Below are 26,813 nucleotides of genomic sequence, written 5' to 3'. Positions count from 1 at the left end.
AGAGGTCACAAAGAAAAGAGGATGAATGTCCCAAAAGAGCAGGCAATTTAAATGGTCCTTTTTGAGAGACATTGATAGTACTGATAAGTTTCAATCCAACAGTAACAAGTTGGTTTGACCTGATATTAAAAAAAAAAATCACTTTGGTGCTTTGGTATGGTAGATGGATTTGAGAAGAAAGAGAAAAAATAGTAAGTTAAAATAAAGGGAGCATAATTTCAATGGTTGATGGAGTGAATAGAGATTCACTAGTGCATAAACTCACTCCAAAAGACAATCTCCAAATAAAGTACAGTATATACATTTTATCAGAGATATAAGTTTTGGGGGGTATTCTATCTTTGTCAATTGTTTTTTTTTTCTTTATTACAAGGGAATAATTTGTGGGGATAGAGGAATGCTATATCTAGAAATAGAAAAGAAGGAAAGAAGGAAGAAAGGAAGGAAGGAAGGAAGGAAGGAAGGAAGGAAGGAAGGAAGGAAGGAAGGAAGGAAGGAAGGAAGGAAGGAAGGAAGGAAGGAAGGAAGGAAGGAAGGAAGGAAGGAAGGAAGGAAACTTTTTTTTCTTAACTTCATACCCACCTCTTCCTATTTTCATTAGTATTATTTACAACAAATCTGCAGTATGTGAAAACATTAGTATCTCAATTTTTTTAAAACCCTTCCCTTCCGTCTTGGAATCAATACTGTGTATTGGTTCCAAGGCAGAAGAGTGGTAAGGGCTAGGCAATGGAGGTTAAGTGACTTGCCCAGGGTCACATAGCTAGGAAGTGTCTGAGGCCATATTTGAACCTAGGACCTCCCATCTCTAGGCCTGACTCTCAATGCACTGAGCAACCCAGATGCCCCCTAGTGTCCCTATTTTTAAAATAGGAAAACAGCCTTAAAAGAGTTAAGAGACTTGGATATTGTCATGTGGCTAGAATGAAGCTGGGTGAATGTAAGGATAAGAGAGAAATAGGTAATTAAAAATACATAGGGTTTTGAGGAAATATAATTAGTCTTATCTGGAACAGGTTTTATTTAAGATGACTTTGGAACATCCTGGTTCAATTAAGGATAGTGCTCAACATACAAATTTGGAAATCATATGTGGTCAGTCAATAAACATCTATTATACAGGTACTGTGCTAAGTCTTGGGATACCAATAGAGGCAAAAGATAGTTCCTGCCCTTAAGGAGCTCACAGTCTAATAGAAAGGGATTATATCTGTACTCATATGAACTGTTGAGATCATCAAAGAAAAGAACAAATATTGATAGAAACAGAGAAAGAGGACAGAGTCTTTGAATTCCCACACTTCTATTTTTATCATTCTAAAACACATAGTTTTGTGTTTATTTGTTTTGACTTGACTTGTGATTTTATGGGCGGAGGGTTCTGCATTTTCTCTGCAACTTAGTTTTAGAAAATTATCAAGGGCACTGAAACATCAATAGACTTGACCAGTTACATGCCCAGTCTGCTCAGAGAAAACAATTAGAACTTAGATCTTTCTGACCCACAGGCCAGTTCTCTTTTCAGTGCTAAATATGCATTATTTCATAACATCTCATATCAAAATCATTTCATCATATAGGCTTTAAAATAGTTACATACTATACACATAGGACAATTGTTAACTTTAAAAGTGAATCATGATGGTGAGAAGCAAAGAAAAAACAGAAAAGGAAAGCAATAGAAAGAGGAGGACTGTTGGAGAGAAGGAATACTGGGTTTATGAAGGCAAAAGTAACTTATAATGGAGATAACCTATTTTTTCAATCATTTGTGATAATACATCTTTTACATAGTATACTTTCCTCCTCTAATTCATTTACATATTGTAGGCTGAAGGGTCATACCTAACACCCAATGAAAGCACTATACTTTTTCACATCAAGTTGAAGAAATGGAAAAGAATGTAGTGTTCTCTTATCATCCTGAAAGTCTGCTGTGTACTTCCATTCTAACTAAATGTACAGGGGAAAGCACTGCAGTTTTAACACATTAGACTTTTAGAAAGTCTATAATGTAACCAAAATTCTTTAATCTTCTGGGTAGAAAGAAATTGGTCTTCAACAAGGAAAGAATATTAACATAATTATTGGTTATGCTAACAATCAGGTGGTTAATTTAAATAAAATTAATCAATGTTAGTTGAGGGGACAGTAAGAGATTGTGGTTTCCATTTTTATCTATACCTATTTTAATCATTTGTTCAATTTTAACCTCAAGTTCCAACTACCCAGTTGTTAGTGAGAGTAAACTACTATGAGATATTTCTCTCTCCTCCCTTCTTATTACTTGTTTTCTACCAAAGTCTAAAATATAGAGTGACATGGGTAAGATTTGGTCATGGGTCATGGGTCAGATTTGGGTTTTGTTTATGTGTTGTACAGATATGGAGTAGAAACTATTCTGATCTCTTTTTTGTTCCTTTTCTCCTCACCTGAAGACCTACTGTGACTTTTAATTACTCATGCTAGATTTTTTTCTTAATCAGAATCTCAAAAACAAATTTTACAGGTCATTAGATTAGAAAATGTTTGATATGAAAGTCTTCTTGGACAACACACAAATCACAGTGCAACATGCCATGGCCACACCATCAAGCAAAAACTTGGGGTTTTTGTTTCAAATAGCATTCACTGCTTTGCTTTCAGTCTTTACATCTTCCCCTCACTTAGAGAATCTTTCCTATTCTTACCTTACAATCAGATTATAAAACTCTAGGCCTGAGTCAAGACTTCTATTGGCAGAGATTGAAATTTATATTGTCTCAGAGTACAGGTATCACTAGAACTTCTCAGGTCTTAGGCTACTGGCTTCCCTCCAACATATCATACATAGTCTTACAATTTACCATTTTAAATCTTTTGGATACTCTGAAGACTGGGGACATAGCCAGTAATCCCCAAAAGTAACCTGTCCCCAAACCACCCACTTCCAATTCTTGTTCTCATCCAAGGGAACTAAAAACAAAAACCATGATCTTTGCTGAAGCTGATTAACTTCCATTTCAACACACACACACACACAGAGCTCCATTGAACTGATCATCACAGCAAAAGCCACAACAAGCACACAGCAGCATGGAACTAACTGCACGACTCAACAAACAATGCAGACAAACTCAAGTATAAACCAAGATTGTTCTACCTCTTTTCATAACAGGTTAGTGCTGGCCCTCAGTGTTGGTGTACAGTTTTTATGGCATGGGAAAATAGGGATGTTTCTGCCCTATAAAAATAAATGTGTTCAATGCTTTAGTTTGAGCTTACGTCAGGTCAGAAAGATCCAAAAGCACTGGCACAACAGAAAAAAGAATCCTGAAAATAAGGACATCACCAAAACACATGAGAAAGAATAGGAAAGTGTTGGCAGGAAAGTCACTGACTTCCTGTATGCTTTGATGCAACATTTTCCAACATCCTTCTGTGAAGAAAGAATAAAGGAATCATATCCATGGGGCATTTAAAGTGCTTGTATCCTGCTACCAAACACCATTTATATGATGGTTTTCCACAAGCCATTCCAAAGTTCATTCTTCCCAAAAATGACAAATGGGAAAGATATAAGTGACCCAGACTCTTCTCATTTGTCTAAGTCTCAGCCAGACCAAAATGAGACAGAGTAAAACAGTATAGAAACTTGTGTTCTTTTTAGAAGAGAGTTGTAGACACAACTTTGAGGAAAAAGATAAAGGGAGACCTGTTGGTCTCCAATTTATTTGTTTAAAAAAGAAAGAAAAAAGTTGGTATTCTTCCTTTTTTATGATTATTTCATGCTTCTTTTAAGTATCCAAATATCAAACACACTATCTTCCTTTTGTAGCATCTAGTCCCCACCAGGCAATGGGAGATGGAACAGAAAAGGAAGCTTAGAGGGAAGCATGAAATCCTGAATTTATGTAACCATAACAAATTCATCTGCTATGACATCAATAGAGCAAAGGTGAGGGGTGAAGCTGGGAGTGGAGGATAACTCATTGGACATAGTCATCTTTAATTTCTCATGTTAAAACACTTACCACGTTGTGTGCAAGTTTCTCAAAAGATGTTCTGCGATCCATTGGGCTGCCCAACTTACTTGGGGTATGGGAGGGGCAGGTGGGCAGAGGGAGGGAGAAAAAGGTCAAGAAAGGAATGAAACAAAAAAAAAGAAACAAAGGAAAATAAAAGAAAAAGAACAGAGCAGAAAGAAAATAATGAAATGCAGAGCTGCAAAACAAATGTCATGTAAAAAAACAAGGGGGCACTAGTCAAGAATTATTAATGAAAGATTTTTTTATTCATTTTCCCTGCAATACATAATTTAAAAAAGAGGAGTTTTCTCACATGAATATAATTGGCATGATTAAAATAAAATCAGAATAGCCATAAATAAAATCAGTATCAGATATCACTACACTGTGATGTGTACTTCTGAACTATATAAGGGGCTGTATAGAAGCTTTCAATACTTTGCTATCAAGATTATTTCTGATGGACATTGACAGTATTTATATATGGAATTTATTCTCAGTTGTAAAAGTAGTCCTGATTTCAATGACCTCATACAAAATATTAGCTTCATCTCAAGTGGTACAAAAGGTTTCAGAATCGCCCATTTAATATTTTAAAAAATGAAAGGTGGTATGATGTTCCTAGTCCAAGCCAGACCACAGCGTCCCAAACTTTCCATTGATTTAAAGGGAACTGTAGGCATTTGAACTTTGAGAATGAATACTTAATTTAAATTATTCAGACAGTTCAATTCAACAGTCTCAACATCTATGTGTCCCATTGCCAGCGTATTTATGTTATTTCTTACATTATAAACATTTGGGTCATAGTAGTAACTAACGGGGAAAAAAATCTGACAAAAGAATTTGTAAGAAGGATTACTAAATTTGAGATGATAATGAATTAGAGAAAAAAATTCAGTCAATTTTAAGAGATTCTGCTATGATTTTTAAAGGAAGACATCTAAACAATTTCTCTCAAATAAGCAGCTCCTCATTTTGTTGTTTAAATTACAGAAGATTCATATGAAATAAAAATAAATAAATGAAATTTGGAATGTGTATGCGTACATGCAGCAAAGAAAAGGACAGGAAAGAAAGGAAAGAAAAAAAAAAGGAGAACTCATCTGTTCTTGGAAAAATGGAAAAGACTTTCTTGGCCAAAGTCCATCTACCTACCAGATATCAAGAAGCATGGTCCCTGCAGAGTTGACTGAACTAATTATTAACAAAGTTATGGAAATTTAAAACAAAAAAGGTAAGAAAGACCAATACCTTTTTCTTTGCCTGTAGCAGCTCCTGGTAGGCACTGGATCGTATGAAACGTGGGTATGAATCACTTTTCATCAGTTTGTAAATGTGCTCCTAAAAGGAAAGAATAGCTTAGATGCCATTTTAATAGATGTTTTAGAAAATCTAAAATGAGGAGATTAAAGATGAATAAATACCATCACATGTCATTCAGGCACTAGGAGGAAGGATGGGACAGATCTGATGAGGACTAGATATAATAACAATAAAAATGATGTCAATGGAAAAATGATGTTGGTGACGATGATAAAATTCCTTATATTTCTAGTATATGTCATAGCTTTACCTATATATCTTATCAATGAATTATTTTATGAAATGGCCCATGTAGAGATAGAAAATGTAAATCTGACTTGGGCATTTACAGAAAAGAATATAATGCAAGAGATACAACCTAGCAATTCTACAACCCCATTATTATTATTATTATTATTACAAATAATTCTAAAGGTAAACCTAATTGCCCCAAGTGTCAAAATGTAAATTAGTTTAAGGAATCATGCACATCATTGTGAATCCAATTTGAATAACTCTGGCTCTAAGGTTAACTCTGGGCCCCTGATTGTCCAGCCTGTTTTTGCTTACCTTACTTAGTAGAATGTAAGGTTTCTTAAAGACTAGAACTATTGTTTTTTCTACCTTTGATTCCTAGCATCTAATACTATGCCTTATATAAAGAAAGCACTTAATTAAAACTTATTGTATTGAATTGTCTGGAAAATTTTTTTTCTTAGTATGTTTTGTCCAAAAGTTGACTTCCTAGACCTATTCTGAAGGATTTTCACCTATATATTTATTTAGGAAGGAAGAAAGGAAATAAGGAAGCGAGGGAGTCAGGGAAGAACAGAGGGTAAAAGAAAATAATGGAGGGATAGAAGAAGGAAGAAACTTGGTGATACAAATTTCTTTTAACCTGAGTTGGAAAACTCAGGTTAGATCTCATCTAATACTAGAATGTACAGATTTTAGGGTAACCCCAGAATTCACCTATTGTCTAGGGCTGGGCTCACTCAGACTAACAATGACTTGTAACTAACTTGAACCATCTTAGGTACTCCAGATGAGAGATAAGCCCCAGAAATTTTATCCAAATTGGATCTGTTACTTTAGTGTAAGAGTAGGGGTCTTCCTCACTCTAAATGGATACATAGTGTCTAGATTTCTAATCTGAATCAATTATTTATCTCCTCTATTCCAATTATTTTAATTAACAAGATGCTCTGAGTCCTTATACCTTCATCAGATGAGAATAACTCCTTGATTGCATTATAAAATCAACCAAAGATATGAAATAGATATGAATAATTCCTAGACACCTGAGATTTTCTTCTATTTATAATATATGCATTTTTCTATATATATTTAAGTGCATAAATATTTATATGTATATTTGATTTCAATTGTGTCTAATTCTTTATGATCCAATTTGGGGTTTCCTTGACAAATATATGGGGGTGGTTTGCCATTGTCTGAGCCCAAACTTTAACTGTGTGTGTGTGTGTGTGTGTGTGTGTGTGTGTGTGTGTGTATCCATATATATGTGAGCATATATACATATGGGGCCACTGAGGGCCACAATGGATATAGTCTTGGGCCTGGAGTGAGGAAGATCTGAGCCACATCTGGCCCAGAAACTTACTAGCTGGGCAAGTCACTTAACTGTAATTGCCTCCATTTTTTCATCTGTAAAATGAGCTTGAGAAGGAAATGGCAAACCACTCAAGAATCTCTGCCTAGAAAACTCCAGATGGGATCATGAAGAGTCCAGCTTAACTGAAAAACTACTACTTAACAACAACATACCAGAAAGCAGTACAGGGAAGGGAGTGTGGAAGAGCCTAGAGGTAATGTAATACTTCTTTTCCTACAACATTATCCTTATCCTCTTACAGACTATCTCATCAAAGAGACTGGATCAGAAACAAACATTGCATCTAGCTCTGAGCTCAGAAGTTTAGTGACTTGCCCTCGAGTCAAATGGACCAACTTTATCATTGATGTACTTGAATCCAGGTCTTAACTTCAAGTCCAATTATCTATAGTCTATTCAAAGTATACAATTAGCCCAATTGGGAGATGGGGCAGGGAAGGCAACCCAGTGTCAGGTGGTATCTATATTCTTTGGGAAAATGCTAACAATTGTTTTAGTGAACTTCATATAATCAAGCTTTTGGTGACCCAGAAAAAGAAAAAGAAACATTTCTGGACCTTAGAGAGGTGATTCTCCTCCATCTGACAAATTACTATCTCCATGAAACAAAGCTGGAATACATTGGAATTTCACCCTTTATTTCTAGAAGAAAGCAAATCGGCACTGGAATGGGCATCTCTGTCAGAATTTTCATACCCACTTCTCTATCTCATTCAAATGTTTCCTCATGAGAGAACATGATAGAGTCATTGGTGGAGAGATTGTAATTTAGTTATGTGAATACATGTAGACTTTTTATTTTCATTGCCTCTGTTTTCTCAGTTGAGAAGCCAGAAGAAAACTTGATCTTATATTGACAGAGGATCATAACAAGAACAAAATCTTTCCATGACTACTGCTTTAGTATTAGGACTTCTTTTTGGGAAAAAAAGTGATATATGGATCAGAAATCTATATGGATCAGAAATCATTTTTCTGGGTTACATAATCTTGCAAGACAGCTTGGAAACTATATATGCACATTTTAACATTAAAACTGATCATCTTTAAGGAAACACATTTAAAAAAAATATTATTCCCCTTAAACATCATTATTTAAGGGTTGTATAGCTAGGTAACACAGTTGATAGAGTGCCAGTTTTGGAGTCAGAAAGATTGATCTTCCTGAGTTAAAAATCTGGCCTCAGGCATTCACAAGTTCTATGAACCTATGCAAGCCACTTAACCTTATTTGCCTCAGTTTCCACCTCTGTAAAATGAGTTGGAAACAGAAATGGCAAACCACTTGAATATCTTCACCCAGAACCTCTCCACTTCCCCCATGTGATCTTTAAGAGTCAGATAGGACTGAAAACAATTTAAAAACAACACTTATTTAGGAGTGATGGCATGAGAAAAAATAAATCAGTTTCTGAGGTGGTGTAAACCTCAAAATTCCTTAGACTTATAAATGTTGGAAATTTCACCATTGGGATATTTCATACTTGGAAAATTTCTTACTGATAGTCTATTGGAATGGGAACTCCATTGGCATGGGAGGTTCCTTCTCTTCCCTTCTTAAGATTACTTTAGGACAGAAACCCTTTGCTGAACAATGGAAAGGACTTTGACCTATGCTTGAGCATAGAACAGGAATTTCTTTGAGTCTTGATTGATTTTAGAATTGATACAATGGAGATACTCCACCCTATTCAGTCCTAATAGGATTGAGTAAGGGCTGCAGCCTAGATCAAAATTTAATTATTCCAATCTCTACCATACTCAAGTTAACAGGATTTAGAAAGGGCTGTAACAAAAGAGTAAAGATTTAATCATTTGAAAAATATGACCTTCAACAGACATGTGCAAAAGCCAGAAACCTCTGGGCGGTCCTGGGTTAAGCGAGAGCCTCCATTGACAGGGAAATTGATGAAGAGTGATTGGTAGATGTGAGGACTGAGGGGAGGCAACTTGGATGGTGTCCTTAAAGATAGGAGGGTCTGGAGACTCGGGGGAGAGGATTGAGTTTTGGTCGGTGTGGTTCCTGGGCTCTGAGGAAGCTTGCTCTGAAGGAAGCTGAAGGTGGGGGCCTCTGAGACTGTTTCTCCATTTTGGACACGTGAGTGAAAGGGACTGATCTCTTTTCTTTGCCCCAGCTATCTAAGGGCTTGGGCCTTTTGGCCCAGCCTAAACAGAAGGGGTATTTAAGCCCTATTCCCTTCTCTCCCCTTTCTCTCTCTATATATATCTCTAATTCCTTTCTTGCTCCTATTGTAATTAAACTCCAAAAAAGGCTGACGGCTGACTTGAGTTTTTCATTTAGGAATTACATAGCTGATTCCTTGGCGACCTTAAATTAATATATATCAGTCTTTTAAAGTGATTCCCTTGTAACAGTGGCAAATGGTAATGTATGGGATTGTGACTTAGAACTCCCAGCTTTGCTAGAACTTGGTTTGCTGTTCAAGACTTCTTACTTTTCTACCTCGGTTTCTCTTATATATAAAATTGGGGAATGGGATGTAATGGTCTCTAAGGTCACTTGATTCTATGACAAGATCCTTATTGCCCTGAAAAGGAGACATTTGTACTGGTAAATAAAGCAGAACTCCCTTCCCATCTTCTTTCTCCCGTTATTTTTACAGAAATGGACAAAAAGTATTGAGTAAATAAGTCAGACAAAACTTTCCTTTTTCAATTGTACTTCTAGATATGTAGTAAGTTTGGACTTAATAAAGCACATGGGCTCTATTAAATGTGATTATGTATAAGAATACATATTTCTTTTCTAGCTATATTTTCCAGCTATATTTACTTTTGTTTTCTAATAGGGAAAACAGTTTTTTTTTTTTTTAAGTACATAGTAATCTTCTTTCCCTGACTTACTTGCTATTTCCCATACTGGATAAAACAGAGATACCAACCTCAGCCTCCCATCTCATGCCCCACAAAAAATTCCTAGTGTCTCCAACTAAGAATGTTGGGAATGCCATTGGGAAATGTTTTTTTTAATGGGATATCACATAGATAATGTGAAATTGTGATTTTCTAAGTCAATATTTGACTCTCCTACTGGCAAATAGCATTCTCTTTGTGTAGGAGAGCACAGATTCTCCCCTCAGCCTGAAATCTCCCTTTACCTCTTAAAAACTTTAGCTTCTTTCATGAATCTGTTCAAATGCTGCTTCCTAGTGAGGATTTCACTGACTCTCCTAGGGGATGAAGCTGTTTGATGTCCAAAATTACAAAAATACAAAATACTTTGTATTTACTCACATGTATATATTGTTTCTCTTTTATATAATATAAGCATATTGACTGCAGGGGTTGTTTCTGTTTCATCTTTGTATCCTTATCTCTTAGCAGAATGCTTAAGAAATATTTGTTGAATGATATATGAAATTTAAGACAGACTCAATCAATCAACATGCTTCCTTCTTCTTAATCTCTCTCTAGCCTTTTGGCACCATCATTAAACCTCTTCTCTTTTCTTTGTGTTTTTGTGACATTGTCCTTTCCTGGTTCTCTTCGGACTGCTCTTTCTCATGTTTTGTGAAATAAAATATATAAAGAATCCCCATTCCAGCTTTGATACAACACACTCTAGTCATGGGGCATAGTAGTCACAGTCACATGTCCTATCTATCTATCTGCCTGTTGTGGGCATCTACTGGCATCCCCTGGTGTCAGTGTGAGCATCTGGAGCATCAATGTGCCAGTGCTAGCACAACAGTTGCCGCAGAGGGAGGAGCTAGTGGGGTTTAAAAATCTGGTGCAGGAAGAAGAGTGGTCTTTTTACTTCCACTCTTGACTTCTGTATTGCCTCCTTGGGCTGGTGTTTTTCTCTTGGTTCCTTATCTCTTTTGAAATGTGGAATGGATCTTTCCCAAAAGTTCGAAAGGCTGAGATCTCTCTCTCTCTCTTCCTTATCTGTTCCTCTCTCTTTACTGATAAATATTTATAAATCTGGTAATAAGCCCCTAGATTAATTTTTATTTGTAATGCATTTCTTTTGCTCATTTTTCATTGAAAATTATGTTGGACCCTCTTCTTTTCTCTATATTATTTAGCTTGGTGATCTTATTATATTATAAAAATTTAATTGTCATCTCTATGCTGATGATTCTCAGATCAATTTATCCACCCTTAACCTCTGTCCTGATGTCCAATCTCTTATCTCTAATGGCCTACATCTCAAGCTACATATGCTAAACTCAAAATATCCAAAATGAAACTCATTATCACATCCACCCCTCACATATACCCCAAGCTGTCTTCTCTACTTCCTAACTTTGCTATTACTATTGAGGGCTCTATGATACTACTAGTCACCTAGAGTCACAACCAAGATGTCATCTCTAACTCCTTAATCTTATTCACCACCCCACATATCCAATCAGTTGCCAAGTCCTCTCTAATTTATATGTCTAAATTTTCTTGTGTATGTTCCCTTCCCTCCTCTGACACTGTGACCATCCTAGCACAAACACTCATCATCTTATATCTGGACAACTGCAATAGCTTTTTTACTTCAATTTTTTACCCTCTTTACTTCATCATCTATTTAGCTGTCAAATTGATTTTCCTAAAAACTCAGTGGTGACAATCACTATTTTATAAAGTTCAATGGCTCCCTATTACCTTCAGGATTAAAAACAGATTCTTGATTGGTTTTTAAAACCTTTTATATATTACTTTGCTACTCCCTACCTTTCCAGTCTTTTTACATTTTTATTTCTCTCCACATTTTCTGGATCCAGTGATCTTGGCCTTCTTGCTGTTCCCCACAAAAAAGACTCCACTGACTAACTCCATGTATTTTTCCACTGGCTTTCTCTCATATGATGCCAATTCTCTCTCTTCTCTTTCCATCTCCCAACTTTCCTGTTTTTTTCAGATCCCAGCTAAAATTCCACTTTCTATAAGAAGTATTTCCTGATCTCTCTTAATTCTAGTGTTTTCTTCCTCTGATTATCTCCAAATTATCCTCTACATATCTTGTTTATACATAATGTTCCTTAAGAGCAAGCACTCAATATTTTTAACCATTCTTTTTTGTTTATTTTATTTTATTTTTTGTATCTGTAGCATTTAGCACAGAGCTATTAATCACCTAGCAGGTGCTAATAAATGTTCATTGATTTCTTATTGTTGACTAGATTAAGTTTCTTTGTACACTGGGGATAGAAAGAGAAAGAAAGAAAGAAAGAAAGAAAGAAAGAAAGAAAGAAAGAAAGAAAGAAAGAAAGAAAGAAAGAAAGAAAGAAAGAAAGAAAGAAAGAAAGAAAGAAAGAAAGAAAGAAAGAAAGAAAGAAAGAAAGGAAGGAAGGAAGGAAGGAAGGAAGGAAGGAAGGAAGGAAGGAAGGAAGGAAGAAAGAAAGAAAGAAAGAAAGAAAGAAAGAAAGAAAGAAAGAAAGAAAGAAAGAAAGAAAGAAAGAAAGAAAGAAAGAAAGAAAGAAAGAAAGAAAGAAAGAAAGAAAGAAAGAAAGAAAGAAAGAAAGAAAGAAAGAAAGGAAGAAAGGAAGGAAGGAAGGAAGGAAGGAAGGAAGGAAGGAAGGAAGGAAGGAAGGAAGGAAGGAAGAAAGAAAGAAAGAAAGAAAGAAAGAAAGAAAGAAAGAAAGAAAGAAAGAAAGAAAGAAAATGAAAGGAACAATACCTGCCTCCAAGGGGCTTCTGTTCTATGGAGAAGTAAAGATAGGTAGATGAAGAGACAGACAGACAGACAGACAGACAGACAGATAGAGAAGAGAGGAGAATGAAGCAAATGAACTCCCTTGTTTTAGGGAGAAGGACTAGCAGCTGTGGTGAGGCTTGGAGGAGAATCAGAAGAGGCCTACATTTAGAGATGACCCTGCAGCTGACCTCAGAAATTCAAAACTGATAAATTACAAATATTCAAGTTAGGTAGGAAGAATCTACACCCATTTCATAAAAGGATGGTCTGCTTTATGAAAGATTACACTTGGGAAAAGATACCATCCTTTATTAATTTCTCCTGAGGAACTTCGAGTTCATCACCTGCTGAACCTATAAGGCTTAAAAGAATTTAAAGCCAAAATTGCAGGAACTACTGTCAAATGGGGAATTGAGCTCTCTGAAATTCTGTCCCTAATCAAAGGCAATTGATTGATATTCCTAAACACTGAAACAAAGCTACATAAAGCTAAATCCTCCTGCATACTGACCTGAGCATCTTCAAATGTGTACCGTCCTGGCTCCTTCACATTTTGTGTTGTTTTGTCATAGCTTTTGGAATCCAAATTAATGGCACTGGGTGCACCTGGAGCCAGAAATTCCTGCCATATTTCCTGGACTCGGGTGGGGACTTCCCGAATAGTTCTCTTCTTCAAGTCTTCCACTGCCAGCCAGAACCTATTGGAGATGAAAGGGAAGGCATTTTCTTACTCGCTCATTTCTGAAAATCCCTAATGTGCTACTTAGCCATGACACAAACAGCAGAAAAAAAAGTTTTCAGTTTCTCTTCTTTCATGATATCAGAACTGTCTAGTTTTTCTTCTAGAAATCTTCAGAAGGGTAGGGAAGAGAGATAGGATGAATACTTTTTGCTTTGTAGCTTGTAAGAACAGCTTATAACTCTGTTCAAAAATGACTTTGTTATGCTTCACATGTTGAGAGGGAATAAAAATAACAAAAGCTCCTTTTTTGGAAACACTGCATGCTAAAAGCCATTCTGACAGAGGCCTGCCTTTTAGCACAAGGCTCCAGGACTTAGCAAAGAAGTAACAGGACACTGGGGAACCATTCATCAGAAAGGATGGGGGTGGTGAGAACTAATAAAGGGGAGTTATATACAAGCACTGTGCCTGGGAAATTCTGAGGACTGAAGGCAAAAGGACAGAAATGAACTCCTCTTCCTTAGGATCTTATCTGTTTAAGCCAGTAAGGGAGTGACTATGGCTAGGCTTCCATAAGGCTTTAGCTAGGATATCATATAGTGATTGCTAAAGTGAAGATTCTTGCATATGACAAGAAGTGCAGGACTGATACATGAATCTTCTGCTCAGATCATGTTTGAAAACCCCAAAGCTTGCAGAAGTTTTTAAGTAAGTCTCTAATTCTGAGACAATATTTAAAGTTTGTCATTTACACTGAAGAGAACATCAATTAGATATGAATTCAGTGACCACTTACTCCAACTTTAATGGAATCCCTACCATAACATAGGAGACAAAGAGTAACTCATCCAAACTCTGTTTGAAGACCTCCAAAGTGAAGAGCCCAAGAGGAAGCAGCCCTTTTTCAGGGATATTTTTAATAAGTTTATTCCTGACAACAGGCTTACATTTACCTATTTGCAACTTCCAACTATTGTTACTGGCTCTGCCACCAGGGTCAAACAGAATAAATCCAATTTCTTTTTTTTTTTAAACCATTACATTCTTGCTTAAAATCAATACTGTGTATTGGTTCCCAAGGCAGAAGGGTAGTAAGGGCTAGGCAAAGGGGATTAAATGACTTTCCCAGGGTCACACATCTAGGAAGTATCTGAGGTCAGATTCGAACACAGGATTTCTCATCTCTCGACCTGTCTCTCCATCCACTGAGTCACCCAACTGCCCTCATAAATCTAATTTCTATTCCACTTGAAAGCCATTTAGATACTCTAAGACAACTATTATTTGCACACACAGACACACACACACACACACACACATTTCTTCCCTCTCATGCCAACTTATCTCTAGATTAAACATGTCAGCTCCTTCAACTGATCCTCATATGAGATGAACTCAATGTCCTTTGTCACTCTAATATCCTTCTAATGATCAGATTGTGTTATTAATTTAAAAGCACATATTGGTAATGAACCTCACTAAGTTGTTGATAAGTTTGTAAGTATTGAAAAATATTCATAATATATTTGTATATGTTTATAGTCATCCTATGATTTTGGTATTATTTGTAGTAAACACATAAATGATTTTCAAGTATTTTATTGTGCAGGCTTAGTTTAGTTAAAAATAGTTGTCCTCTCCTCTTCCTTCCTCTGTATGCCCCCATTTATTAAGTATTTACTAGATAAGTACTAGGAACTCTGCTCTAAAGATACAAATAAAAGGGGGGGAGGCAGTTGCTATTTTCACAGAGATTGCACTCTAAAAGAGACAGACAAAAGCTAAAGAGGACCCTGAGAGCTAGAGGAAAATGGGGGGTTGGTCAAGCTTCTGGTGAGGAACATATCCGGAGAATGAACTCAGCTAAGAAATGAAGTGAGCACAGCTGGAGCTCCTCTGGATATGGTGATCCTGGCTAATCCTGGCTAAAAATTTTGGATAATCCAAAAGGGTGAGTAGGCAGTGAATGGCATCACCCAATATTTCTATTTCTGAGGTGCTCAAGAGCTTCCCTTTCCTTTAATCAACTTGAGACACACACATATATACGTACTACTTGCAGGTAGATTTAAGAGATCTTGATAATGGTGGTCAATCAAGAGGAATTAATTCATATCTCTGGAAAACTACAAATTAGACTTCTGCTTCTCCTTATATCATAAAACAAAGTCATCTTGGACTATTTCCTGACAGTCTCAAACAATTATTTTGTGAATGACCCAAAACAGAAGATTCCTTAGTTTTTTTATCTACTGTGAAGCTCATGCAGAATATTTAAGCTGAATGGTGATTAAAGATTTCTGATTACCATTCACAGGGTATGTCTGTGGTTATCCTGGACAGTCTGCGGAATGTTAGGCATGTCCACTCAAAGACAGAGGATGATATGGGGTCAATGGTTTAAAGAAGGGAACACGGAATTTTTATTTGTGAATGACTTGAGTATTTTTCATATTAGGATCTATAAAAAACTTCTTATAGAAGGTGTGACAAGGCCAGTGATTGCTTAGTTCCATTGAAAGGCAGTTGGGGGGGGGAGGTGCAGAGTGAAGGGGACGAGCAATAGAACTTCTAAAAGAGGGAATTTCAATTTTACAAGAATACTTAAGACTGTAAAAAGTTAAAGGGCATATTGAATTTCCAGGAAAAAAATAATGAGGAAGCTGAAAAATTGCTTTTTAATGTGCTAGAAAGTCAGGACTCATGTTAAGGGTCTTAAAACTGTCAAAGAACATAGCAGTGACAGAGAGTAAAACTACAATTCATTTCCAGGTGTCCATTAAGTTATGAGACTCCCAAAATATGTGAAAATAACATTTATACCAGATGTGCAGGCTGAGTGAAATTGTTCACCTGTCACACTCTTAAGTTCAATTGATATCTGTGGTTCCAGTGGCCTCCTTCTTATTTGAAAATTTGAAAGGTAAAATTCTGCCCTTTAGCTTTTCCCCAAAGTATATGGTAGATATGTTTAACCTCATCCCTCCTTGTTTCTTTTCTGTTTCACTATACCCACTTTTGCTTTAAAATTACTAGGCTAATAAATACCTACAAAGGTATTATTTTTTAAATATATGAATACTGTAAAGTATGACTCAAGGTTGCCTCCTGAAGTCAGGAAAACATATTCCCAAGTTCAAATCCAACCTCAGACATTTACCAGCTAAATGACCCTGGGCAAGTCTTTTCACTCTGTTTACATGTTTCCTCATCTGTAAATGAACTAGACAAGGTAATGGCAAAGCACTCTAGTATCTTTGCCAAGAAAACCTCAAAAGGAGTCATTTAGTATGGCATGACTGAAAATGACAGAACAGCAAGAAAAGTATGACTAAGTAGGTTCATTGAGGATTTTTAGCTCCATTATAATTCAGGCTAACAATTACACTTTTTCATTGTATCCATTCCATGTCTAGAAAAAAATGTTGCAAAATAAAATCAAAAGAAGGCAAAGTCAAAATGAAGAATAAATGACACAATTCAATTTCTATATATGAGTGATTCATAGGATGGATAGTCAGGAAGAGTGTGCCATTCTACTTATGAAAAAGTAAGTTTATCAAATACAGAGTCCAAACATATCGTTTGTATGTTCTGAGAAATATTTAAAATTTTTGAAGCACTTAATGGATATTAAACAACAGTATATATGATTGTTTTGTCCATTTTTCTTCTCTGGCAAATGATGGATTGGCATCATTTAATATCAAAGGAAATACAACTTTTTGTTCCTTGAAGCAGGAAAAACCACCACATTTTTATCACAGGTACTTAAGAAAATAATTTATCTTTCACTTATGGTATAAAACCAAGGCATTTAGACTTTTACCTCAAATTTTCTGAACTGAATTCTGATTCCAGAAATTTGAGGAACTGTTCTCTCCCAACTGGATCTTTCAACGCTTCATCCATGCCAAAACCCCATCGTTTAACTCTCTGCTGTCCAGGTTCTTTGCTGTAGGACATGAAACAGATTAATAAAAATAATTCAGTCATGAATCTACTTTTTGAATTTCCTAGTGCTACCACATTTATCCTAGTAAGTCAGACTGATGTTGAAATTTTATCTTTAATTAAGAGTGTTTAAAAACAAATAAAGGTATTACATGTAGTAATATCACAAAAATGTGGGGGATCAGTCAGCAGTAATATGTAATGAAGGCTATTTGGACATTTTCAAAGCAATTTACAGAACAAAGGAGAGGTACCAGGCTGTAGTTCTTGCTACCAGAGCGCCTGAGGCTGATAGATCTCTTCAGTTTGAGGGCTCAGATATTCAACATATTAGACAGATCAAATGTCTAGCATTATATTTAGCCTTATTATGGTGAACCCCCACAAATGGGAGGTATGGCTACCACATTGTTTAAAGAGGGGTGAACTAACCCAGTTCAAAAAATGGGTCAAGTCAATGGATTAGGATTGAGAGTACCTGATGTACTAGCCTGGGCAGGGTATAGAGATAAACAGTGTTAAAAAGAAAATAAAAACTATAGGAATGGAAATTAGGAGATATATGAATTCCAGTCTTTGGGGATCTAAATCTAACTAGGTGGTATTTAACCTCTCTCTCAGGCTTCTCCTCAGCAAGGGAATTTATCAGTGCATGTTTAAGTTTCCTACCAGTTAGAAAACTCTAAAGAATGAAGCTTAAATTTGGCTGACTTTGTTATGACACTTCTAGACCACTGGCTGAATTTAGGAGAGGAAAGAAGGCCATGAAATATATTTAGAGATCTATACAACATTTAAAACCTTATTTTTCAAAGTGAGATACTGTTATCTGGTGGCTTCTATCCATCACTATCTGGTGCTGATATTGGGACAACTTCTCCATCTCTGTACTCATAGATGATTCCTTCTCTAGCCATATGATACAAAGTGCAGAATGAGGAAATTCTAAAGAGATTTTTCAGAGGCTTATCGACAAGAGTAAATATATAACTTCATCTCCAAGTTTTCTCATCCATATTATATATAAACATTAGTTATATACTATACTATGTTATATAAAATATATGTATAATTGTATATATTATGTTACATAATATGCTGCTTCCTCTTTTCCCTCCATTAAAGATTATTGCAATCTAAAATTCATTTTATTCAGATAGAAATTACCATCACACCTTCAAATTGTTACTCATATTATTTGGATTATGCCAAGGGATGACTGGTTCATGTCCTAATTAAATGGGTGTTTATATACTAGGATTTCTGGAAGGTGAGGCAGAGAGTGCTTCAGGGGCTAATAAACTTGTATCAGTTTCCAAAATGGAAATACATCTCCCTATTGTGAGTCTTTAAAACCATTGTGTCTTAAGCCTCTGCAGTAGTATCAGGAAGTAGGTATCAGATATTACATGACCCAGAACAATGCCTTCCAGTTCAAAGCAACAAGAGAAAGAAAAATACATTATTAACTACCAAATTCCTATGGGAAAACTAGCTGTTCTTAAAATGTATGAACTCTGACATTCTCCTCCTTTGGGAACAAACCCTGAGGTGAAGTATAACCTTTTTGAAGGACACCAACCTTGCTTCGAGTTCCCAGAAAGTAGTATCATCTGACATCCATGGATTAGAAGGGTCAGGTGGCACAAGAAAGGGGTCATATTCAACATACTGCTCTGTGTAGCTTAGTAGACTAGGAAAAAGCCAAAGAGGTACATACTTAAAATCGTCTACCTTCTCTAAACAATGCAACATGCCCCAAAGGATTAGGTCTATATAAAAACATTCATTCAATTAAAGAAATTTGACCCAGGAAAATCTCCTTATCCATTACTATTATAAGAAACTAAAATTTCATGCTATTTTTAATACTGCTGCAATTCCATCTTGTATACATGGAGTAATTATATGTGTTAATGAACTCAGAAGCCTGGTAAATAATAGCAATAGAGATATTGAACATCAATAAACAGTTTATAACTAGGGGTATGTTGGTAAATGCCTGATAACTGACACTCCGAAAAAGTATATACATGACACATTGTTTTTTAGTTTAATCTGGATTACTAACATTTCTTTATCACTTCTTTTTGTCTAGCAAACTGACAAAATAATAAATCAAGATCTAAAAAAGATCAATTGGCTCTCCTGAACCAGTGAGAGTTGGGTCCAGCAAACCTATGAAATCATTTTCCTTGTTCACCCACAATATTCCAGCTAAGGAAATGATTGGATCACCAACTGATTAAGAACTAAATACCTTCCATCTATGAGGCAGTAAAAAACAACAACAACAACAACAAACCAAGATGTTGAAGTCTGATCAAAGGATCAAAAAATGTTAAGAGCTGGAAAGGATTTTGAGGTCATTCAATCTAAATTCCTCACTTTATAGATGAGCAAATTATGGCTCAGGAAGATTAAGAAACATACCCAAGTTTACACAAAATAGTAGAGAAAGAATTTGAACTTAGGTCTTCAAATTTCACATCCAACATTCTTTCCTCTAGAGACAGCCAGGTAGAAAAGTGGATAAATTGCTGGGCATGAAGTGAGCAAAACCCAAGTTCAACTCTGGCTTCAGATTTGACCTGATCTGACCAAATGAGGACTCACATTAGGTGCATGACTTAACTCTGGTCTGGTTGTTGTGAGAATAAATTCTATAATAATTTATAAAGCATTTAGCATGATGCTTGGCACATAGTAGGTGCTTTAGAAATGCCTGTTCTGTCTTCTCCCACAATGGAAAAATACAGTACAATTTATGAAATATGAAGAATGGATCTAAATGTGGGAAGGGGAAATATCTAAAATGAAGTCCTTTAGGTCAAATATAGAAAGCCATTTGGTGAAAGCATGACACTATTCATCATTTACAAAAAATAAACCTTCCTCTTTGTTAAATTGAAACTTCACTTCTATATTGAATAAAGAGATCCATATCTCACTTTCTATCATACCTGGAGCTAAATGGAAATGCTGTCCATTCAGGTGGGGATTGAAACAAGGAATTATCATTCTACTCAGGCAAGTTAGCTCCTTTTTCTGCTCTTTCTAAGATGTTTTGAATTATTCACATCAGCTTTATCCTGTAACACCATATTTCCTTGACATCTTTGATACATTTCCGTCCTATCTTTAATTCATGACTTCAAAAGGGCAGCATCTTAAAATTCTTACCTATCAGCAACTTTAGACATTTTTAACCGATGTCTGTCCAACTGTATTTGCCAATATTTTATCTGGAAAAAGAAGAAAACATTTATAGGTCTGATCAATATTTTCTTCCATCCACACAACTTATAATTTCCAAATTCTGAATCTGAGCAGTGAACTGATATTGGATTAATTTAGTAAAAAATTAAATTAACTTAACTTAATAGTATCTAATGGAGGTAATATCCTTTATCAAGAACCCGATTTATTCTCTACTACAATCTAGTTATAAGAACTGAAACCAGCATAATGATGGTAATATCTACTATTTGCTGAATTCTACCTACTTTTAAAAAAAGAAGGTAAATTGTTTTCTCTTAAAATGAAACCTATTTCTTTATTATCCCACTGAGTTAAAAAAGTAAGGTATTCAGTATTTTAACCCATATTTCACTCAAAAAATTAAATTTATTCATCATTTGTAGATTACAAACTTTTGTCCAATTCTGATTCATTACCTCTAAAGGCCAAACAAATAAAACCTCAGGGGCACATGATTAGAAAAATATCTAATCTCCAAGTCCCTTCATTTGTCCTGATTACCTCTCCCTGCTCACAAAAATCTTATGAATAATATTTTTGATTAAAAAGCTTCCCATGAAAATAATTTTGACAATGCTTTGCTTCACATAGATTAGGAATCCATTAGGAAAGGGTTTATAATACTATTGTTTAGTATATAAGACCAAGTCTACTGTATAATCCCTCTATACACTCATGTTCAGGAAAGTATTAAGAGGAAGAGAGCTAAATAGAAACAAAAACAAAATGGAGCTGATGACTGAACAAGCTAAAGGATCTCGTTATTAATGAACTACAGAAATGGAATGTCAACATAAGACAAGAAAAAAGGATGCCAAAGTATTCAAGTTTCTCAGTTTTTATTCAGTATCACAAAGGGGAGACTATATATCTTAGCCTATTTGTCAGATCATATTTGTCAGTTAGTAGAAAGGTATCACCTAGATCAGTCTTCACGGTGAGGCAAATGCAGGAAAAATGCCTTGAGCAGAACCTAAGTCTCTACATTGTCTTCATAGACCTGACAAAGGTGTTCGACACACTGAACAGGGATGCATTGTGGGTGATGCTCAGCAAGCTCAGTTGCCCAGCAGTTAGTCAAACTGATCCAACTCTTTCATGTCGACATGACAGGGGAAGTCCTATCTAGTGGAGAGACTTCCGATCGCTTCAATATCTCCAATGCTGTGAAACAAGGCTATGTCCTCGCTCCAGTACTATTCAACCTATTTTTCACCCAAGTATTACGACATGCTCTGATGGATCTAGACCTGGGTGTCTATATCAAATACCGGCTGGATGGCTCACTATTTGACCTTCGTCGCCTGACTGCAAAAACAAAGACAACAGAGAGACTCATCCTGGAAGCTCTCTTTGCAGATGACTGTGCTCTCATGGCCCACCAAGAAAATCATTTTCAAAATATTGTGGACAGGTTCTCCACCGCAACAAAACTGTTTGGCTTGACTATCAGCCTCAGCAAAACAGAGGTGCTGTTCCAACCTGCACGGGGGGGGGGGGGGGGGGGGGGAGGGCAACTAACCAGCCGTGCATTACAATCGATGGCATTCAGCTTTCTAACGTCAACACTTTCAAGTACCTGGGCAGCACCATCGCCAACGATGGGTCCCTAGACCACGAGATTAATGCCAGGATCCAAAAGGCCAGCCAGGCACTTGGGCGGCTGCGCTGCAAAGTCCTCCAACACAGAGGTGTAAGCACTGCGACAAAGCTCAAAGTGTATAACGCAGTGGTCCTCAGCTTGCTCCTGTACGGTTGTGAGACATGGACACTGTACCGGAAGCACATTAAATAGCTGGAGCAATTCCACCAACGCTCTCTCCGGTCAATCATGAGGATCTGATGGCAGGAAGTTCTCGACAGAGCCAACTCCACCAGCATCGAAGTAATGGTCCTCAAAACCCAGCTACAATGGTCTGGACACGTCATTCACATAGACCCACAGCGAATACCAAGACAGGTATTCTATGGTGAACAACTGTCAGCTGGACTCAGGAAACAAGGTCGACCAAAGAAAAGATTCAAGGATCAGCTAAAGTCCAACTTTGAAGTGGGCTGGCATTACACCAAAGCAACTAGAACTTGCTGCCTCTGACAGAATCAGCTTGCGAACCCACATTAACCATGCCGCTGCCACCACCTTTGAAGATGAACAACGTCGACGCGCGTGAATGCCGACACCAGGCCACAACTGCACCTCCCATAACAACTGGTGTTCCAAGCCCCATGTGCCACAAACTCTGCACCTCAGCCTTTGGACTTCAAAGCCACATGAGGGTACATCAATAGATGATAATGCACAAAGACAATAGTCATTCTCAGTCACCGAGACACTACCACTATACTATACTATACTATACTATCTCCTGTAAAGATTAAATTAAACTCTCCCCTGATTGTAAAAATGAAATTAATTAACTCTTACCCTGATTATGAAGATTTAAATTGTAACATAGGCCTATTTTTAGATTTTAATCACCAGAAATATAAACACTTTACTTAAAAGTTGAGTATGAAGATCTGCCCATTTTACATTTAATCACCAAAGGTGCAAACACACCATTCACACTTGAGTGGGGGAGGTCTGTGACTCATGTGTGCAATAGTCGGTGATGAATCAGAATTGAACTGATTGCCCTCTGGGCAGTCCTAGAGCAGAGCATCAACTGTGACTGGTAGATATAAAATTAGGGGAAGATACAGGAAGTGACACAAAAAAATGTCTTTAAAAGGGAGTGACAACTTCCTAAAGGAGTTCAGTTCTTCATGCTTTGAAGTTGAGGCTGGTAAAGAGGGGCAGAAGGATCTGCTGACTAGACCTGAGACCCTGTTCCTTTAGACTGACATGTGGTAAGTGAAAAACTATTAACTTTTGGATATTCAGAAGAGACTAAGCACAGGAGACATCTATCCTCTTGAGAGAGATTCCCTGCATCCCCAGGGCCTCAGCTAAAATAGCAGAGGACCCTCTGGTTAAGAAATAACTTTCACTGCCCAGGGGTTGGGAGTAAATTACTTAGTGTTTATACTAGATATCTTACCTTACCCTCTCTCTGATTTCTTACTTCACTCTTTCTGCAATTTGTAAATAAATTGTAAATAAATCTCTTTGGAATTGATTAAATTTCTGGTGACCACACTCTTTTTTTTTTTAATTTAATTTTTCTTTTGGTTACAATAATCACTTTATTTCCCTCTCTCCCTTCCACCAACCCTTCCTGCACCCAACACACAATTTCATTGGGTATTACTTGTGTCCTTGATCAGAACCTATTTCCATGTTGTTGTTTGCACTAGAATGTTCATTTAGAGTCTACTACCCCAATCATATCCATTCGACCCATGTATTCAAGCAGTTGTTTTTCTTTGCTGTTTTTACTCCCACAGTGCTTCCTCTGAATGGGGATAGTGGTTTTTCTCATAGATTCCTCCAAGTTGTGCAGGACCACTTCATTGCCATTAATGCAGAAGTCCATTACACTCGATTGTACCACAGTGTATCAGTCTCTGTGTACAATATTTTCCTGGTTCTGCTCCTCCCACTCTGCATCAATTCCTGGAGATTGTTCCAGTTCCCATGGAATTTCTCTACATTATTATTCCTTTGAGCAGAATAATATTCCACCACCAACATATACCACAATTTGTTCAGCCATTCCCCAATTGAAGGACATTCCCTCATTTTCCAATTTTTGCCACCACAAAGATCACAGCTATGAATATTTTTGTACATGGCTTTTTCCTTATTGTCTCTTTGGGGTCCAAACCCAGCAGTGCTATGGCTGGATCAAAGGGCAGACAGTCTTTTATCGACCTTTGGGCATAATTCCAAATTGCCTCCAGAATGGTTGGATCAATTCACAACTCCACCAACAATGCAGTAATGTCCTGATTTTGCCATACCACTCCCAGCATTCATTACTTTCCTTTGCTGTCATGTTAGCCAATCTGCTAGGTGTGAGGTGATACCTCAGAGTTGTTTTGATTTGCATCTCTCAGATTATAAGAGACTTAGAGCACTTTTTATGTGTTTATTAAGAGTTTTGATTTCTTTAATGGAAAATTGCCTATTAATGTGCCCTGCCCATTTATCAATTGGAGAATGGCTTGATTTTTTTGTACAATTGCTTTAGCTCTTTATAAATTTGAGTAATTAGACCTTTGTCAGAAGTTTTTGTAATTAAGATTGTTTTCAAATTTGTTGCTTCCCTTCTAATTTTGGATGCATTAGTTTTGTTTGTAAAAAAAAAAAACTTTTAATTTGATGTAATCAAAATTACTGATTTTGCATTTTAAGATTTTTTCTAGCTCTTCCTTGGTTTCCCAAAGATCTGACAAGTATATTATTCTGTGTTCACCCAATTTGCTTATAGTTTCCTTCTTTATATTCAGGTCATTCACCCATTCTGAGTTTATCTTGGTGTAGGGTATGAGATGTTGATCCAAACCTAATCTCTCCCATACTGTCTTCCAATTTTCCCAGCAGTTTTTATCAAATAGTAGGTTATAGCCCCCAAAACTGGGATCTTGGGTGTATCATAGACTGTCTTGCTGAGGTAATTTACTCCTAGTCTATTCCATTGATCTTCCTTTCTGTCTCTTAGCCAGTACCAAATTGTTTTGATGACCCCTGCTTTATAGTATAATTTGAGATCTGGGACTGCAAGTCCTCCTTCATTTGCATTTTTTAATGATTCCCCTGGATATCCTTGATCTTTTGTTCCTCAAAATGAACATTGTTATGGTTTTTTTTCTAATTCATTAAAAAAGGTTTTTGGTATCAATGGGTATGGCATTAAGTAAGTAAATTAATTTGGGCAGGATTATCATTTTTATTTATGTTAGCCATGACCAAACAATGTTTTTCCAATTGTTTAGATCTAGTTTTAATTGTGTGGAACGTGTTTTGTAGTTGTGTTCATATAGTTCCTGTGTTTGTCCGGCAGATAGATTACTAAGTATTTTATATTGTCTAGGGTGATTTTAAATGGAATTTCTCTTTCTAATTCTTGCTGCTGAAATGGGTTGGAGATATATAGAAATGCTGATGACTAATGTGGGTTTATTTTGTATCCTGCAACTTTGTTAAAGTTGTTGATTATTTTGACTAGCTTTTTGGTTGATTCTCTAGGATTCTTTAAGTAAACCATCATATCATCCTCAAAGAGTGATAGTGTGGTCTCTTCAATGCCAATTTTAATACCTTCAATTTCTTTTTCTTCTCTAATTGCTACTGCTAGTGTTTCTAGTACAATGTTAATTAATAGGGGTGATAATGGGCATCCCTGTTTCACTCCTGATCTTATTGGTAAGGTTTCTAATTTATTCCCATTGCAGATGATGTTTGCTGATGGTTTTAGATATGTACTTTTTTATTATTTTTAGGACAGGCTCTTCTATTCCTATACTTTCTAGTGTTTTCAATAGGAATGGGTGTTGTATTTTATCAAAGGTTTTTTCTGCATCTATTGAGATAATCATGTGATTTTTTAAATTTTGCTTGTTAATATGGTCAATTATGTGGATGGTTTTCCTAATACTGAACCATCCTTGCATTCCTGGTATGAATCCTACCTGCTCATAGTGAATAACCATTGTCATGACTTGCTGGAGTCTTTTTGCTAGTATCCTATTTAATATTTTTGCATCTATATTCATTAAGGAATTTGGTCTAGTTCATTTGTGAATCCATCTGGACCTGGGGATTTTTTCTTAGAGAGTGCTTTGATGGCTTGTTCAATTTCTTTTTCTGATATGGTGTTGTTTAGATAATCTATTTCTTCCTCTTTTATTCTGGGCAATTTATGTTTTTGTAAGTATTCATTCATATCACCTAGATTGCCATATTTGTTGCCATATAATTAGGCATAATAGTTTTTAATGACTGCCTTAATTTCCTCTTCATTAGAGGTGAGGTCTCTCATTTCATCATGAATACTGTCAATTTGGTTTTCTTCTTTCCTTTTTTTAATTAGACTGACCAGTACTTTGTCTATTTTATTTGTTTTTTTCAAAGTACCAGCTCCTATTCTTATTTACTAAATCAATAGTTCTTTGATTTTTAATTCTATTCATTTCTCCTTTGATTTTTTGGATCTCTAATTAAGTTTTCATTGGAGGATTTTTAATTTGTTCACTTTCTAGTTTTTTTTTTAATTTTCATGCCCAATTTATTGAGCTCTGCCCCCCTAATTTGTTAATATATAAACTCAAGGATATAAATTTCCCCCTGAGTACTGCTTTGGCTGCATCCCATAAGTTTTGAAAGAATGTCTCATCATTGTCATTTTCTTCAATGAAATTATTGTTTCTATG

At 36.2% G+C, this 26,813-nt stretch overlaps 1 protein-coding gene across 4 annotated transcripts in view; it reads right to left on the bottom strand.

Moving 5' to 3' along the window:
• The window catches only part of RGS7 (regulator of G protein signaling 7), a 742,720-nt gene that overhangs the window by 32,101 nt on the left and 683,806 nt on the right, over positions 1-26,813 (bottom strand). For 3 of the 4 annotated variants that reach the window (XM_007481562.3, XM_007481561.3, XM_056816077.1), the window contains exons 12-16: positions 20,421-20,482; positions 18,820-18,930; positions 17,113-17,238; positions 13,113-13,299; positions 5,262-5,351 (exon numbers count right to left, since the gene is read on the bottom strand). In XM_007481562.3, the coding sequence (XP_007481624.1) occupies positions 5,262-5,351; positions 13,113-13,299; positions 17,113-17,238; positions 18,820-18,930; positions 20,421-20,482 (576 nt within the window). Of the gene's footprint in view, positions 1-3,142; positions 3,224-5,261; positions 5,352-13,112; positions 13,300-17,112; positions 17,239-18,819; positions 18,931-20,420; positions 20,483-26,813 lie in introns of all 4 variants that reach the window. The other variant, XM_007481558.3, reaches the window with a different exon arrangement.

This window comes from Monodelphis domestica, chromosome 2 (genome assembly GCF_027887165.1).
Source record: "Monodelphis domestica isolate mMonDom1 chromosome 2, mMonDom1.pri, whole genome shotgun sequence".
In the NCBI taxonomy this organism is placed as follows: Eukaryota; Metazoa; Chordata; class Mammalia; order Didelphimorphia; family Didelphidae; genus Monodelphis; species Monodelphis domestica.
The sequence above is the reverse complement of the archived record's forward strand: the minus strand, read 5'-3'. Positions and strand labels throughout refer to the sequence as shown.